Source organism: Erigeron canadensis, chromosome 4 (assembly GCF_010389155.1).
Source record: "Erigeron canadensis isolate Cc75 chromosome 4, C_canadensis_v1, whole genome shotgun sequence".
Classification (NCBI taxonomy): Eukaryota; Viridiplantae; Streptophyta; class Magnoliopsida; order Asterales; family Asteraceae; genus Erigeron; species Erigeron canadensis.
The window spans coordinates 22288272-22305709 of NC_057764.1; the positions used below are offsets into that span (position 1 = coordinate 22288272).

The following is a 17438-nucleotide window of genomic DNA, read 5'->3' on the forward strand; positions in this document are numbered from 1 at the left end:
CCACATGGCAGATATCCCCCACCCCTAAATATGCCTCACTCCTTTTAGCCTTAGAAGCATTTTATCAAGCAGATCTGGAACAAACAAAATTTTTATATCAGCTGTAGGTAGAGTTTATGAAAGAAAAAATATACATAATGCAAATTAATATAAGCCAGTAAGCACCATTTTAACACATGTTTGATGGTTATACTACGGAGTATATTGAAATTAAACTTACTCAAATTAGAATCACAATAAATGTAACGAGCGTAAAAACCTATAATTAACGTGATAATTTCAATTAAAATTCAAAGGAGTATGAAAATTTTCATATAAAAGACAGGAAAACACATGACAAAAACATATGTTTTTAGTGGCTACAACCTTTATTTAAAAAGAAAAATTGATTTACCAGAACCTTCTTTTATTTTTAAAAAGAATGCACGTATCACGTTATCTTTTGTACTAGTAACCTGATATAAAGTTAGGACAAGATAAACATTGTTAAAAAATCACTGAACAATGTTGGTAAAAGTTTATTTAATTTAGATATACTAGACGAGTATTATGTTACATGAGATTTTCTTGACCAATTAAGATCATGCTATTACTTCTCATGTGGTGTTCAATGGTCACATTTTTTTTTGTCTATAAAAAGCTTTTGATGAAGTCTTTACTCCAATAGAAAAACTAGAAAAAAAAGTCCTTTTAAGTTTTAGTTTTTAATAGTAAAACAAAGAAGAGAAATAGTGTTAAAAAATTTAATATTGTGGTTTTTTAAAACCAACCCCTTTTAATATAATCATTGGTTGGTATATTTATTTAATGGATATATTATGTGAAGTTAACATTATATAGTTATATGTGTTTATTTTACAAACTTTAAATTCAGGGTACTATATAAGATATATAAAAATTAGTATAAATACAACATCATGATATTATATTAGCACGGTACCTGCGCAATGTGGCAATGGTTGTGGCGGCAACGGTATGGTGGTGGGAGCGACGGTTAGTGGTGGATGCGGCGTCAAATGGTGTAGATAATTGATGTAAAAGCAATTGATTTAAAGGTTAATGAAGATATTTTAAAAGATAAATGACTGATAAAGTAATTTAATCATTAATATTATTTTGGATAATTTCTCCATGTAACATTTAGAGAGAGAGAGATAGTTGTTTTTTATATTAGATATTATAAAAGTATAAATTAAGTGTATAGGAAAATTATGATTAAAAATTAGGGGTATTTTGGATATAAAATAAATACTGAATATCCTAAAATAAGAATTTCAATATGTTTTATAAATATTTATAAATAATATTTTTCATTTATTTAAGCCAAAAATAGGATGCTCAAAAGTCAAAACTACAAAGTAAAACAAAACAAAAAAGAAAAATAAAACCAAAGCAAAGCAAAAGAAGTTTGGAATTGGTATCAGTTTCCCTCCAGTCCTCACTCCGTCCAACCATTACTCCGGCGGCCGCCCGGCGATCTCAATTCAGCCGGTATCTTTCCAATCCATTCATTCATTCCCCTTAGTCATTTCAAATCACTATAACTATAAAGTCTCAAATTATTCCCATTTCATATTCACATAATTAGGTCAACATTTCCAATATTTTTTTCAATTTATGGAATTTACCATATATATGATATTGCTTAATATGTTTCTTTATGATTATTATTAGGTTTAAACAATATTTATGTGTGTGTGTGTGTGTATATATATATATATGATCAATATTTCACATTTTGTTGAATTTATTTATGTATATCAGTATATGTTTCATTATAAGACTGCCAAGCTTGTGAATAGACAATAGTTTGAGTGATTTTTCCCCCTTTTTGCTACTATATTTGCAGCTTTAATTTGTTGCTGACATTTGGAGTTAACGCGGATTCTACTGTTTATAATGGTATTGTTCTCTCTTTCTCCCTAATACAATTATGCAATACGAGTCTGTTTACGAACGAAACCCGTTTAGCTGGTGCAGAATGTTACTAACTATATAGTACATTACTATATCTTATCGTACATTCTTGATTTTTAAAAGGTTGATCGGAGAACATACTTTTTCAACATTCTAGAATAGACGAGTCTGATCAAAACTCGTTACGTATTTGGCCCACGATGCAATTAGTTTTGATCAATCTTAGATTCTGCAAGTCCATGACAAAGCCCTTTGTTATGTTTCAGCTTATATTGCTCTTAGTTTGTTAGGAACTTATATATTTTATATGTCTGTCGTGTATAATTTGCAGCTTCAGTCAGCCGGGAGGAAATAGTTCGGGATTTAGCAAATTTGTTGACTTGCATATCTGAGTCAGGATCACTTGTGGAAGGCAAGGTTAGTAATTACGTAGCCATTTGTTTGTGCGTTCACATATTTATTGTTAATTGAATGTGGCAGTGTGGCCAATGGCACATATATATTATTCTTATGAAATCTACAGATGGAAGGTGACCAGGGAACGTCTCAAGGACAAACTTATCATGTTGATGGCGCTGATATAGAGTATATCTCAGGACTTAGTACCTTATTGGCTGCCACAATTCAGGAAACGAAAGAAAGTGTTTCCCAGATAGAGTATTTATTCTGCAAACAGTTATTTCCAGATTTCCAATCAAAAATGAAAAAGATCTATTCTGAAGCAAAAAAAGCTGCAGAAGATGAATGGAAAAATAAGGAGAATGATTTGATTGTTCAAGTAAAAACACTTGAATCTGAAAAGCAGAAAGTTATTGAAGAAAATCAGTTTTTAAAACTGGAGAATCACAAGATAAAGAAAATCCCTAGAGATCTCGAGGAGGAGCTTAAAAGAAAGACTAAGGAGATAGCTGAAAAAAGAGAACTGCAGCAGAGTTTACGTGAACTTCTTGAGGCAAAGGCATCCTTGGTGAATAGAAATGAAAAGAGAATGAAGGAGCTTGAAGAGGAAAATAAGGAATTACAATCAAATTTAAAAAGTAAGTGTAGAATAATCGAAGAAATTGAGGAATCAAAATGTGAGTTGCTCCAGTTAGTTCAGTCAAAGGTCTTGCTAATTGAGCAGCAAGAACGACAATTAAAACAATTTGAGGATAAAGTAAATGAGATTTCTGAAAAAAATCAAGTTCTAGAGAAAAATATTGATGAGAAAACAGAGTTTCAAGAAACATTGCTGATGAAAATGAGAACACAAGCTGCTGAGAATTTAAAGACTAGGCAGCTTCTGGATGACTCTGAGGCGGAAAATAGAGTAATAACAGATCAAATAGAAGTTCTAGAGGATAAGTTCAAAAGGCAAAAACAACTCACCGAACAGAATGGATCCAATGAATTGATGAAGACTAGATGTAATTTAGAAGAGCTCCAAAAGGAGAAAAGATTGCTTCTTGTGAAAGTAAAAGGTGTAGAGGAGGAAGTTGATAAGCTTCAAGTGGAACTAAAGGAGAAGAGAAAAGAGTCGTCAGACGGAATGAAATTGCATGGGAAATTGCTTCAGCAGATTGAAGGTAAGAATGCTGAGATAATGATAGAGCGGCAGAAAAGAAGGGAAGTTATAGATGCTTATAAGAAGCTTAAATCTCAGTACAACTATTTATGCTCAAAGTTCGGCTTAACTTCAGACAATATGCATGCAAGTACGAGCACAAAAGTTGATAAAGAGTCGTTAGTCCATGATCAGAATATGTTGGATTCACCTGGTAATCCTTCTCCATTTTTCCCTTTTCTTGTTTTCTTTTAACCTCGTTATGCTCTTAATTAGTTAATTACCAAAGACAAACATACTTGGACAAATATTACAGTTTGTCAAACTACAATGATGACTCCAACATTGACAAACACATTTTGGCACTGGAATCTTTCTTTGTCTAGAGAACAGAGACGGATATGTTTGTCTGTTAGGCTAAACATGAGACCTTTTTTAAATTTCTGAATGACCGAATTTTTTTATCTTTGTTTTTAACTATCAGGTAACTGGCTTTATAAAATTATTCCCTACACTCCATGTAAGTTGTGAAAAGATTACATAAAGGTTGCTGGTTTTTTTTTTTAACAAAAAACATAAAAGCTACTTTAGTGTTTAGAAAATGTCGTAATTATAAGAATTACTGGCATTGACTGTTGTCTGGACATTCTTTTTTTTGTTATCATCAAAAGTTAACTCTAACCAGCAACTTTCGTGTACTATGCGTCGAGTCAAACATTGCTTGTTTCATGGGATGACTGATGAGAAATGTTCTTTTGGTGGTGGTGGGACATTAGTAATGTGCATATAAGAATTAGAAATCAACTTGACATTTATGCAAATAATGCTTATGCAGAAAGTCTAAATCCCTCCTTCACCTTGCCAGTAACCATTGCCCGACCAAAAAACTAGACGGGGGCACCACTATAAGTTACGTATAGTGTTTTTGAAATATTTCAGGCTTGGATTTTTTATATATTTTTTTGGTTCATTTAGCTTTTGGAAATAAGCTGTCTGTGTTAGATTCTTTGTTCTCCTTGAATCACGATTCCAAGGTATTGTTATTCTTTCTACGCTAACGTTACAATTTTTCTGTTAAAAACATTCTGCAAGTTTTTAGCCTTTCTCCAGAATGTTATGCTTTATCTGCAGCTTTCTTTGATAAAAATTTTATGTCCATTTTATTACAAGACATAGGCAAATTACAATTCTTACCATACTTGAGCCAGTGAGCTGTCGAAGGGCTAACTTTCAGTTTAACCAATGTAAAAGTTTTTAAAATGTTGCTTTTGCATTTATCAAAAGGAAGAGGTGGCAAAAGCTGGTGTAGGGGACATGGGGCATAAGGAAGTCTCGACCTGATCCACAAACACCTTTTTGTCCATCTTTTTATTATTGAAAAAATGAATTCGGCTTATAGAAACTATAATAATAATCTCAACGGTTCAGATAAAGCAATGCTGGAGGTCTTGTCCATTTAAATACATGTCGGATGACTAATGCGCCGTATCCTGTTTAGTTAATCTTTTTACGTTACCTGTATGACCATTATAGATGAACACAACCTGAAGAAATGTAAAATGGGCTGAACTTTTCTCCACTAATCTATTGCTAACTTCTCTTGCTTATCCTTTTCTCCCACTAATATATTGCTAACTTGTCTTGCTTACCTGTCATTACAGTTACAGGCAGGAAGTAACACCTTTTTGTCCATCTTTTTATTATTGAAAAAATGAATTCGGCTTATTGAAACTATAATAATAATCTCAACGGTTCGGATAAAGCAATGCTGGAGGTCTTGTCCATTTAAATACATGTCGGATGACTAATGCGCCGTATCCTGTTTAGTTAATCTTTTTAGGTTACCTGTTTGACCATTATAGATGAACACAACCTGAAGAAATGTAAAATGGGCTGAACTTTTCTCCACTAATCTATTGCTAACTTCTCTTGCTTATCCTTTTCTCCCACTAATATATTGCTAACTTGTCTTGCTTACCTGTCATTACAGTTACAGGCAGGAAGTCCCCTAATAGCCCAATGCCTGCTTATGAAATGACTAATCGTATTATAAACCAACAAAACCCCGAAGACTACAAAGAAACCAAATTAATACAAGGATCAACCTCGACTTCACCTCTTGTAGATGGAACCGACAGCAGCAAAAAGACGCCATTATTGTCTGGAACAAAACGGCCAGCTTCTCACTGGAGAGACACAAGGCCTACAAAAAACAGAAACGGGGCAGACCCACATGATGATTTTCTTGACACTCCATTAGAAAACATCAAAGCAGACTTGAGAAAAGGAGTAAAGGAAGAAGACATTCACCATCTTCCCGGCCCGGCTCCTAAAGACATGAGTTTTGACAGCTCTGATGACGAAACACAGGATGTAAGTGCCAACCCAGACCCGCAAAGGCCTGAAAAGAAAAGTTTTAAGTATGTTGAACCCGTAAGAAAGAAAGCCGAGAGAGCTAATCTTAAAGGTGTTGAATGCAAGCAGTGCAAGAAGTTCTATGATGCTGTTCTTCCTGACGGTGGTGATAATAATAAACAGAATCTACGTTGTGAGCATCACGAGGGTGTTTCTAGGCATCGATACAGGTTTGCACCCCCTTCAACTCCTGAAGGTTTTTGGAATATTGGATTTGAATCTGAAATGTGAGTCATACATAGAACTGTAGATTTGATTATATTCGATTTAAAATTACCGATTTGTACTTCTTTGTGTCAAAGACAGGACGTGCTATGGCCGTATTCGAATTGTATTTCCAGAAACAGAATTTCTTACAAATTCCCTTTAAAAAGATAAGTGCTTGAATAGACAGTTTGACAACAATAATATATGCATGCTAAAACTATCATCAAATACAATAAGCATACTGTATGTAATGAGACTTCACATTCAACTAGTGTTAGGCAATGATAAATAAGTTAAAAAACTAAAACTTGTTTTTGAGTTACAAAAGTAGAGCTTATCAGCTAAAGTTGAAATTAACCCAGTTTAGTTTTCATTGCAAGATGCATATAAACTTTATAGACTTTGTTGATCATAAAGCAACAAAAGTCGATGATAAAACAAATACTTTATGTATAATCTGCTAATTAAGTATAGTAACAAAGTGTTTATTTAATGTTCAAATTTCATACATGATACATGTAAGTGTCTTGCTAACTACAGCTTTACGGCTATGGTTAATATGCATAAGTTTTATATTTATTTTAAAATTCAGGTATGAACTTTTAATATAAAAGCTATAATTTTTTTATACACGTTAACCACACCCCTAGGACGTATTTGCATTTTTCTAAATTTTTTAATTATATTCCTAAATCTATTACCCTCGATTTAAGTTTAATTTTCTAAGCCAATGGGGATGGTGATCAACTAGTAAGGTCTTTGACTTTGAGATCATCAACTTAGGATCGAGTCCCACTTACCATATTTATGAGGGTGGATTAATAAGGGCTTTCTGAAGTCTCATTCTAAACATTCTCGTAATGTATGAGCAGAAGTAGAATAATATGTTGTTCAAAACAAAACAAAGTTTAAATAGATAAAACAAACTTTTTATGAAAATATAATTATTAAAGTTGTTCTTTTTTTCTTTCAAATAATAGTTTTATGGGGCAACTTTTATTAGTCTTCTTTGATTTTTGTCATATTAATTTTAATTAGAAATAATAGGAGAAACTTCGTTATTATATCTAACCATTTTCAAAAGTTGATCGTTATTTTGGATAAAAAATAATTAAAAGCCATTCAAATAGGATAAATATAACAAGTTTAACCTTAAAAAATCCGAAAGTTATACTCCATTCGTCCCGAATTCATACCGTTTGATTGCATTTTATTATCTTTTATATAAATGAAGAAAATAATTTTGGCACGTAAGAAACCGTAAACTGTTTGCAAAATGAAGAAATTTATGGTTTTTGGACTTTCCAAATTCCCGAATGGCAAAACTTTCGAACAATAATGCTCGAGATTTATGACAACTAATGACTTAATTAATATGTCAAGTGTATTCCCATGAATGAAATCTGAGAATATAAAATGGTAGAATCAATGTGGCTTACTAAACGTCCATTGAGCATACACCAACCAAAAATGAGAGGGGGCATGGCAGCGGGTGGCAGTTCGATGGTGGTGAAGATGGCAAAAATGCTACACCTAGTCACATTGGTCACCTTAATTTGTGTAGCAAATGGCAACATTACGGTTCAAATCACCAACATGATTGAATACGATAAGGTGTTGATTATTGGTTGCCGGTCATCAGACAATGATTTGGGACAACATACACTATTGTATGGTCAATCAATGGATTGGAGGTTTAAGCCAAACTTTTCTAAGACAACTTTGTTTTATTGTAACGCAAGGTGGGACGCTGCAGATGTTACATTGAAAGTCCATTTCGTCGCTTATGAGTACACGAGGGATAACTATGGTTGTGGCTCGGATTGCCGATGGTTATTTACTATCAGTGGTGTATATGCATATGACTCAAAGAACGACTCTTGGGAGTTTAGGTTCTCTTGGTATTCGTAGTATTTTTCTAGTTTTGTTCATTAATTCTTAATGGTATTTGTTAATTGTCTCTGATATTTTCGTTTTATGTATCAATATGTGGGTGACTAAATAAGTTGTTTAGGTTTTTGAAAATGGGAGTTACAATTACATTTTTGCATAAGTTTAACATTTTGGATCTTGACCTTTTGTTATATATTTGATGCTCATTATGCTCGCGTAGTCGTGTTACACTAATCCGGCTTAGAAAACATAAGACTACGTTTAGTTACATAGCTAACTTCCCAGTTTCATTTTTCAAGAAAATGAGAGGGTTTTTCTTTTTTTATCTCTAAAAATCTATAAAACAAGATGTTTTTGTTGGGATTTCATTAACTGATTAACATAAAATGTCCGACCCGCTTTGAGTGACAAATTAAAATTTCAAATCAAAATACGCGACGGAAGCGTGTTAATGAACTATTAGCAACAATTAAAAACGTGTGGTATCATTTTAGGAAACATTTAATAGTTCTAATATCCCGGACCAAGAACACCATGCAATGCAATATAAGTAACTTAAATAAATATAAGGAAACTAACCACGTTGCGGTAGACGAGATCTTTCATGATAAGGAAGATCCGAAAAACGAGATTCCAAGTGTGGAAACCCTCCATAAGTGCGTACACGAACAATGCCTCAACCAAGAATCCGCTAGATACCTTTAAGCTTACAACTGCAACCAACCGAAACCCCCTAATTGTCCCTAAGGTCAAATATCGAATTTGAAAACCCTTCTTAGGGTTTCTTGAATTTTGACCCAGGCAAACACAAAAGGCAAGAAATCTTTTGTTGAAACTAACTTAGGGTTTAACTAAAACCCTAAATAATTAAACCTAAAACAATTTTGGGATTTGGTTTATTTGATTATGTGAATTTCGACCAACACAAAAGGTGGAAGAAGATTTTCATCTTTTGTGTGTGTTTTTAGGGATTTTGAATGAATGAATTAATTAGGGATTTTTTAAGGTATTTATAAGAAAGTATTCTAATAAAATTAGAAAACCAATAACCCTAAATCCCTTCCCAAGTTTCGTCCCCCTCCCCCTAAAAGGTCCTAGAACTGCCCAGGGGCTTTGGTGGGGAATTCCTTATTAATTAATCACTAATTAATTAATTTTGACTATTACCTAGTTAATTAATCCAACCCGTTAATCCATTTAATTAATTTAAATTACTTTTAATTAATAAGTTTTCTATCAATCAATCAAAACTAACTTTAATCGACTACTTTAAATATATAAATAACAGTTTATCGGTTTATCCGTTATCCTCAATTAACTAGCGTTAATTTATAAACGTATAATTTAAATAAAGACTAGTTTAATTAAATGCGTAAATGATCAAGTATCACTCCGTAGGTTTATGGTTAAACATTATAGATGTTCTATTGTGTATGACCCTACGGGCTCAAAGATCCGAAAACATATGATTAGCTGGGTCTACGAAAGTTCACACAATTTCAACAATTTTTTGTTTCTGGAAGTAAAAACAGATAAAAAACTCGAAACTTTTTCATTTCGAGTAAGGGCGCGTTTAGTTCGAGAAAACACCCCATGTTTTCTATTTTCATTTTCCAAGAAAACATGAAAAACAGAAAACGCGTTCAAATATTAGTTTTCCCAAAAAACAAAAAACATTGTTTTTCAATAATCTATGAAAAACTTGAATACATTTTTTTTCTATTTCTTTTTCACTTTTAATTTTTCATTTCCTAAATTTAAAAAAACCTCATATTTATATTAATTATCCCCCTACGCCCCCGTCCCTGCCCCCTATCACCCCTAGGCCCCCACTCCACCTCCAACTTCCCACTTAACCAAGTATACTAAAATATGTTTTTGATTACGGAAAATGAAAATAACATTTTATAGTTTTGAATGCGTTTTCAAAATTTTTATTTGTTTTTTTTGAGAAGAAAAACTACTTCCATTTTTTAGGAAATTAGAAAAGTAAAAGTAGAAAATATTTCCACAACTAAAAGCGTCTTTAACATTTCTGCTTTTCATAAAAATTATTTTGGAATAAGCATATTTTAAAAAGTTTTTATATTTCTATATTTCGTGAAAAAGTTTTTCAAAAACTACGCACTCTAATTTTTGGAAACTAAATATGTTTTCAGAACTTGGATTCTTGAATTATTGAAGTTTATAAAGAGAAAACGAATCCTAAGGCCTAAATATGTATTTTGAATAATAATCATTGAAGGTAAATAGTTGTAGCAAGATAAATTTGCTAATGTTGTTCTTCTTATTATTATTATCTCTTTATAACTCAGGGTGAATATTCATTTGCACATAATCTTTTAAGTGCATATTAGGGACTCATTTGTGGCAATTGGATCAATGAGATCTATGGTTCAGATTTGATGGATTCCCCACTTAAGGAACGAGCATAGTGCCCGCGCGTTGCAGCGGCTAGAAAGTGATGACAATATAAAAAGGAGGCGGTGGTGGAGAGCGAGGTAGGCGGTTGAGAAAGAGAGCAGCGGCGGAAGAGGGTGATAGAAAGTCGATGAAAGTTTGTAATGATTAGAGAGAATGGGGGAAAGGATGGTATATAAGGGTATTATGTTTAAGTAGGGGTATTTTGGAAAGAAAAATTTGCTGAATTTAAGAAATTCAATACTTTTTATAAGAGAGTATAGATTTAACACGGAAGGGCAAATTAGACATTTTCCCAAACCCACCACACCCCCCAAACCTTTGCTGCTTCTCTCCCGCTACTCATTTTCATTTTCTCTCAAACACACACAAACACACACATATTCCAATCCTTCTCCGGCGACGATTAATTTTCCGGTAATTGCTACCAGTCATGTGATTTACAAACACAACAACACGCACAAACACTACCATTTTCCGGTGACGGTAAAAATTTCGATTAGGTTATTTGAAAACTTCCGATTAGATCCGTCTTTTTAACTGATTCCGATTTCATAATGTATTCGATTATTCGATTTTACGATTATCTATCATATTAGTCGCTGTAGTTTATTTCGATTGCGATTTTTACATTTTTCTGATCAGATCTGAGTTTTTAACTGTTTCCGACGAGCGATTTTGGAGAATTTTCCGGCGGCTATTGATAATGACTAACCTTAAGCGTAATCATTCGATAGTTGTGAAGCCAGAGGTCATATCATTGAAATCGTCTGCGGATTCAGGTATTAAATCGAATTCGTTGTATTTTTTTCAGTTTTTTTCTTCTTTATCTATGAATTGAGTGAGTTTGATTTGATGAATGCAAGTCGTTTGTTCATAATAATGAGTTTCTGTTTAATCATTTGGTGATTTAATGTATTAACTGATGGTAGATGTTATAGTCTTAGTGATTTAATCTACATATGGTATTTGTATCTACGTATGTCTATATATGTGTATGTGTATCTATATCCCTATCTGTGCATCTGCTTTGTATGTCTATATATGTGTATGTGTATCTATATCTCTATCTGTATCTATATAGTTTGTATAGCGCCAATTCAAAGCTCATGTGTCCTGATTGTCGAATTATATATGTGTGTGTATATCATGTTATCTCAGGATCTTGTTACTGTTTAGTTATGTTTTAGCTAGCTAAGTGCTCATTCGTATTTAAAATATAGATAGAAGCGTAATATTAGTTACTTCATCATGCTCATGAATATAGAGATATAGCAGTCGTGTTTACTGATTTAGGATTAAAAGAAGCTAAATATTTCGTTGAGAAATTTCCGTTGATTGTTAAGAAAGGGATTACAAAAGAGATGCTGATTCAATTATGGCCAATGATGTGACCAATTTATACATAACGCCCACATCGTTATTGGCCATTTTATTAAGTGTTTTGAGTCTATTTTGTGTGCATTTGGCGCGTTTATGATATTTGTTAGTGTTTTCAGGCTATAAACAAGTTACGCGTTCATTTGGCACATATTGAGATATGTTTGGCCAAGATAATATCGAGAGTTGTTTAGGGTTAGTGGAAAAGATGGCGAAGTTCGGCAAGTATTCATGGTGGAAAAGAAGATTTTGATCATCAGGTCTGGACTGCGCCGCAGTGGGGGAAGCATAAGCCCACTGCGCCGCATTCACATGATGGATAGACAAGAATTTTGCTGAGAGTTTGGACTGCGCCGCAGTGGGTTGACAAAGCCCACTGCGCCGCAGTCATCAAAAGGAGAATTCAAGCCATGGATCTGGGCTGCGCAGCTGTGGAGGGTGGTCAATTCCACTGCGCCGCAGGCATAAGAAAGTCAAACGAGTCCCAGTCAAAAGGTCCTCACTGCGCCGTAGTGAGGGGAGGCACAACCCACTGCGCCGCAATGGGTGCACGGGATCTGAAGGTCTTGGACGTTTTCAGCATTAGATGATTTCAAGGGGGTATAAATACTAAACAAAACCCTAATTATCAAAAATCTTTCTAGGAGCTGTTTTACAAGGGTTCTTCAATCTCCAAGCAATTTTTCTTAGGCGGATTCATTGAAGATTCACGAGCACCCATCTAGATGGTATATACTTTTTTTGTCTTGCAATTTTCTATTTTCTCAAACGATTGGTACATCATGTTTCTCTTTTATTTTAATTATTATTTTGAATTGATCATGAGTGGCTAAACGTTTAATCATCCACCTTGATGTAACAAGACGAATGATGTGATTGCAATATTTTTAATTCAAAGAGTTGATTTATTTATCGTTGTTCTAAGATCTTGATGATTAAATCCTTTAAATAATTATGATGATATTGGTTGTGTATTAATTCTCCGTTAGTGGTACTAGTTGAATTGATATGTAATTTTAAAATGGTTGTTTGTCTATAAGCAATTATTATTAGTTCATGGTATGATAGTGAATATCATTTTAATAAAAGAATTATTTATCAACGTAATTTGAAACGGTTGGTGGTACCACGTTATTTTTACATAGGTTCAATTGGTAAATTGATAGTCAGTCAAACTAATTATTGAAAAAGTTGTCTTGGCATCGGTGGTACCGGCTTGAGTAATTTAACTAGTAATTTAGGTGATTTGGTGATTTGTTCATAGTTGGTGGTACCACGTGAGCACTTTATCTTTTCACGATTATCTTTTCAGCTCAAATGAATTTGGTCTTAATTAAATGCAATCACATTTAAGTCGAGTGAAGTCAAGGTGGATGACCTCTAGTTATATTGTCTTAAGTTTCTCTGTTTTTATATGATCTGTGTTTTTCAAATTGAATTTAATTTAATTGTCAAAAGGAGATATTGAGTAACACCCCGTTTTCCAAACTGCTTTACTAACCAACTAGTTCGAACCAATTCCTGCGAACCAAATCGGATTTACTTTTTACTATATTGCATACGAACGGGTCCACTGCCCGAGAGTGTGTAGTAGTGAGTTCAAGGTATTTCTAGATATAAATTTTAAAGCTCGATTTTGCACATCAGCCAAACATAAGTATTTAGGTGCTATGTCTGTTTTAGAAAGATTTATTGTTATTGTTATTGTTATTGTTATTGTTATTGTTATTGTTATTGTTATTATTATTATTATTATTATTATTATTATTATTATTATTATTATTATTTAATTATTTATATTGGAATATGACTGTGGACTTCGGGTGTATGATTATTGCATAGTTTAGATAATAGTTTGAGTGAACACCGTGAAACGTAAAACGTTACAATGTTTTTGGCAGTGAAGAAGATGCCGCATTCTAGTTACTAGACGTTATTATGTATTTACGGCTTTCTACGGACAAGCATATAATGTCTGTTACGATCTGATAATTCCTTATTGTGTGTGTGTGTGTACTGTTAGAGCGATATTAGAATGATACTGAACCATCTACAATGAGTTGATTCGGGTTAGAAAAATCTATACAAAACTGTACATTACTCGGTAATGGGTGCTCCTTAAAGCTAAAAATTGGTTTTCTGTCTATATTCTCTCTATAACTCAACACAAGCCCAAATTTTGTATCTTCATAGTGCTGCTCAATAGTGATCCCGTTATGTGTATGTACTGTACTGAAAGGGTAATATGTTGTGTTCTTTCCGGTACATGTTTTCTTGATTTATTTGATACCTCTGCGATAAGGTCTTGCTTTTTTTACCATTGTAGAACCTAAATTATGTTGTGTTGAATATGTCAAGTGGGCTTTTGAAACAGAACTGGATGATTTTGAACAGGTCAAATGGGTTTAAAGTCCCTCAAACTCTCAAAGTATACTTTTTGTGCATTAAACCTTCTACGCTGTTTTATATAAAGTTTTAGATATTGAAGTATTTTAGAATCATTTTTTACTCCGGTAATATAGCCAAAATCAAAATTTTGCACCATGTCTTTAGAGCGAGCCCAACCTTGCCATCTCTATTCAAACTAGATAGTGTTTTTTGTGTTTATAATTGCATAAAAGTTACCAAGGATGTATTCTACTGCAGTGGAGGTCAAATGACGAGCATTAACTATACAGGAGAATGAAGGGCCTTATAGGTTGCTTATAACTATTTAATTTAACAATTGATTAATTTTACATGTGTTAGTATAAAATCATGTAGTTAGTTTATTAAATTTCAAAAGAGATATAAGATATAGGCCTATGTTACATCTGATCCTTATATTTATGCTCATAACGCACAAACTTGTAATGCTTATGTTAACAGTCCCATGTGTTGAAACTGGTCAAATGGCAAAACTCGGAGGGAAGTTCTACTCAGTTAACTACTGAAGTTGCTGCAGGTCGGGCCTCGAAATGATAGTGATAGGCAACATTTCCCACCAAACAACATAATACACATGTTGGCTAGAGCAGGGTTCCGATGGATGAGATGGAGCGGATTCAATGGTGGATCAACCTTAGCAGCAAATTCGATCACTTCCCTTGCCGTGTTAAACACTCATCTCTCTACTGCCACTAGCCTCTTGGTTTGGATGTTTTTTGACTTAATCTTCTACTCCAAAAGCTTAGTCATTGGCGGGGTCCAAGGCATGATGACCGGCCTTGCGTGCATCACTCCAGCTGCAGGTAGGATCTCTAACCATCCTTAATATAGAAACTTCAAAGTATATGTGGTAAAACGGGTGGGTTGGGCAATGATAAGAAAGTGCATACCCACAATGACTAAGCTTGAGTAGCTGCATACATTTTGATGTACCTTCCCATATTATTGGATTATATTAAGCGCTACGAGTAACCACCTCTAAGGTGGCCACTAGGTTACTGTAGCAGTATATTATACTCACAAGACGTCTTAGGTTCGAATCTCGCTTGGTGATCTTGTAGGTGGCTAAGAATATTTCAAAAATGGTTACAGAGACACCCTCGTTAGGCCGCATACATGTAAGTCATACAGACTGCCCTCCCTGGGTAATAATCTAAACTGGGAAAACCTTATCCATTTATTAGTTATGAGCTACAAGTATTGTTAATTTGCTAAAGGTTTTTGACCCCTATCCTTTTTACGTAAGTTTTACCCATTAATCCATTATCATATAACAGATTAAACCTAAATAAACTCAGGTTAGCTAGATATGATCCATCACTAGTTTTGCTGCATTAAAGTGATGGTTTAGTCTTCCATTGCATAATTAGCTAAATTCTCATAATTCGCAGGTAATGTTGATTCTTGGGCAGCAATGCTTATGAGAGTCTTGGCTGGTTCAATATCATGGTACACCATGATGGTTCCACACCAAAAATCAGCTTTCTTTCAATGAGTTGATGATACTTTAGGCGTGTTCCACACCCATGCTGTCGCAGGCCTTTTAGGAGGCCTATCATCAGGATTGTTCGCCAAGCCAAACCTTGTGAATTTGTTTTACAATCTTGAAAGCTCAAAGCAAGGCCCAGGCTTATTATACAGTATAGTTAGTCAAAACGAGTCTGACCATTTCCAAGATAGAATCAAGCTAATGGGGTACCAAGTCTTTGGTGCAATGCTTATTGCTGTTTGGAATGTTGTGGTGACTAGTCTTGTATGTATATTTGTGGGTCGTCTAGTTAACCTAAAGATGCTTCAAGATGATCTAGAAATTGGAGATGATGCGGTTCATGGTGAAGAAGCTTATGCATTGTTGGGGGATGGTCATAGACATCCACCATTACGATCGCTTACACCTATAATTCCTGCATTTTTAAGACGCACATGACCAATTTCAACTGTTTTTTTTTTGTTTGTTTAAACTTGAAAGGATGTTTATAATCACTAAGAGATTTTAACCAGGCTATAATTTTTAAGAACAAAAACAAATAATCCTCATGGGATCGGCACAAAATCCCCAAAGGATTAACATATAATCATTAAGAGATTTTAACCATAACTGGCTATAATTTTTAAAAAGAACAAAAGCAAATAATCTCCAAGGGATTGGCACAAAATCCCCAAGGGATTATAATGTTGGTGAGTTTGTAGATTTAATATAATACAAATGAATTTGTTGTGCATGATATAAGTAGTTTGGACAATATTGTAAATATAAACATGTAGTAACATGTATGCATACCAAATACTGATCAATGCCATCATAGTTATCCAACAAAATAAACTCACCACTGCTTGCCAACAACTCAATCACATCATTTGCCAACAACTCAATCACATCACTTGCCAACAACTTAATCACTCATTGTTATACCAACAAACTATCAGCTGGAGTATAAAATTGGTTAATACTCCCTTCGTCCCACTAAATTTGTCCACTTTTATATTTTCAAAGTCAAACTTTACGAACTTTGACCATAAATATTTTTGTTTGTGTTATATAATATTTGATGAAAGTTATATAAATGGATTGTGTTTTAGATGTGTGTTTTATTGGTATAACTTTTATCGACTAATATATAACATAAATAAAAATATCTATGGTCAAATTTTGTAAAGTTTGACTTTGAAAATATAAAAGTGGACAAGTTTAGTGGGACGGAGGGAGTAGTTTTCATTGTCATCTGTAAATAGTCTTCAATAGATATCAACTGACATCTATTGCCGTAAATAGTCTTCAATAGATATCGACTAACATCTATTGCATCATAGAAATCAACACAAGCAGGCTAGCATACACATTTCATAATTACACGTATTTGTCCAATAAAACAAACTAGTTTTAGCACAGCTAGTAAAGAACTGAAAAGTGTTTTGAGCATCATTTTCCCCCAAAGAAATAATATAAAAAGGGGCCACGAAACTCACCTCAACAAGCAAGTAGTTGTGCAAAGTCCAATTAGATCGCTAGAATCTACACAAATTATATATGAACAAGTTACAATTATAGACATGGTCAATGACCGTCCATTGTAACCCGTATTTGATGATATACACATATGGCTACATTCCAAATATTTACAACTGATTTGTCATACATTATTAAGTTACAAGTCACATAACTTAATATATAGTATTTGTTTTAATGATTTATGATTAAATTCTACAAGCTCATATTCACTGAAACTTTTGGTAA

The 17438-nt window shown here is 33.6% G+C and overlaps 2 protein-coding genes and 1 pseudogene across 2 annotated transcripts; all 3 read left to right on the forward strand.

Annotated features, from left to right (window-relative positions):
* The first annotated feature begins 1429 nt into the window (after positions 1–1429).
* LOC122596303 (protein gamma response 1) lies at positions 1430–6280 on the forward strand. The gene is made up of 5 exons (XM_043768852.1): positions 1430–1491; positions 1850–1902; positions 2249–2334; positions 2441–3674; positions 5451–6280. Exons 4-5 carry the CDS (start codon positions 2441–2443, stop codon positions 6104–6106), a joined length of 1890 nt encoding a protein of 629 aa, XP_043624787.1. The 5' UTR covers positions 1430–1491; positions 1850–1902; positions 2249–2334; the 3' UTR covers positions 6107–6280.
* Positions 6281–7498: 1218 nt separating this feature from the next.
* LOC122597166 (self-incompatibility protein S1-like) lies at positions 7499–7993 on the forward strand. The gene has a single exon (XM_043769796.1). It carries the CDS (start codon positions 7499–7501, stop codon positions 7991–7993), a length of 495 nt encoding a protein of 164 aa, XP_043625731.1.
* A 6709-nt stretch (positions 7994–14702) lies between these two features.
* LOC122597167 lies at positions 14703–16208 on the forward strand (annotated as a pseudogene).
* Positions 16209–17438: the final 1230 nt, after the last annotated feature.

Coding starts and splice junctions, on each gene's coding strand:
- LOC122597166 (XM_043769796.1), top strand. CDS start 7,499: ATGGTAGAATCAATGTGGCTTACTAAACGTCCATTGAGCATACACCAA.
- LOC122596303 (XM_043768852.1), top strand. CDS start 2,441: ATGGAAGGTGACCAGGGAACGTCTCAAGGACAAACTTATCATGTTGAT. Junction 3,675..5,450: donor GAATATGTTGGATTCACCTG/GTAATCCTTCTC, acceptor CTGTCATTACAG/TTACAGGCAGGAAGTCCCCT.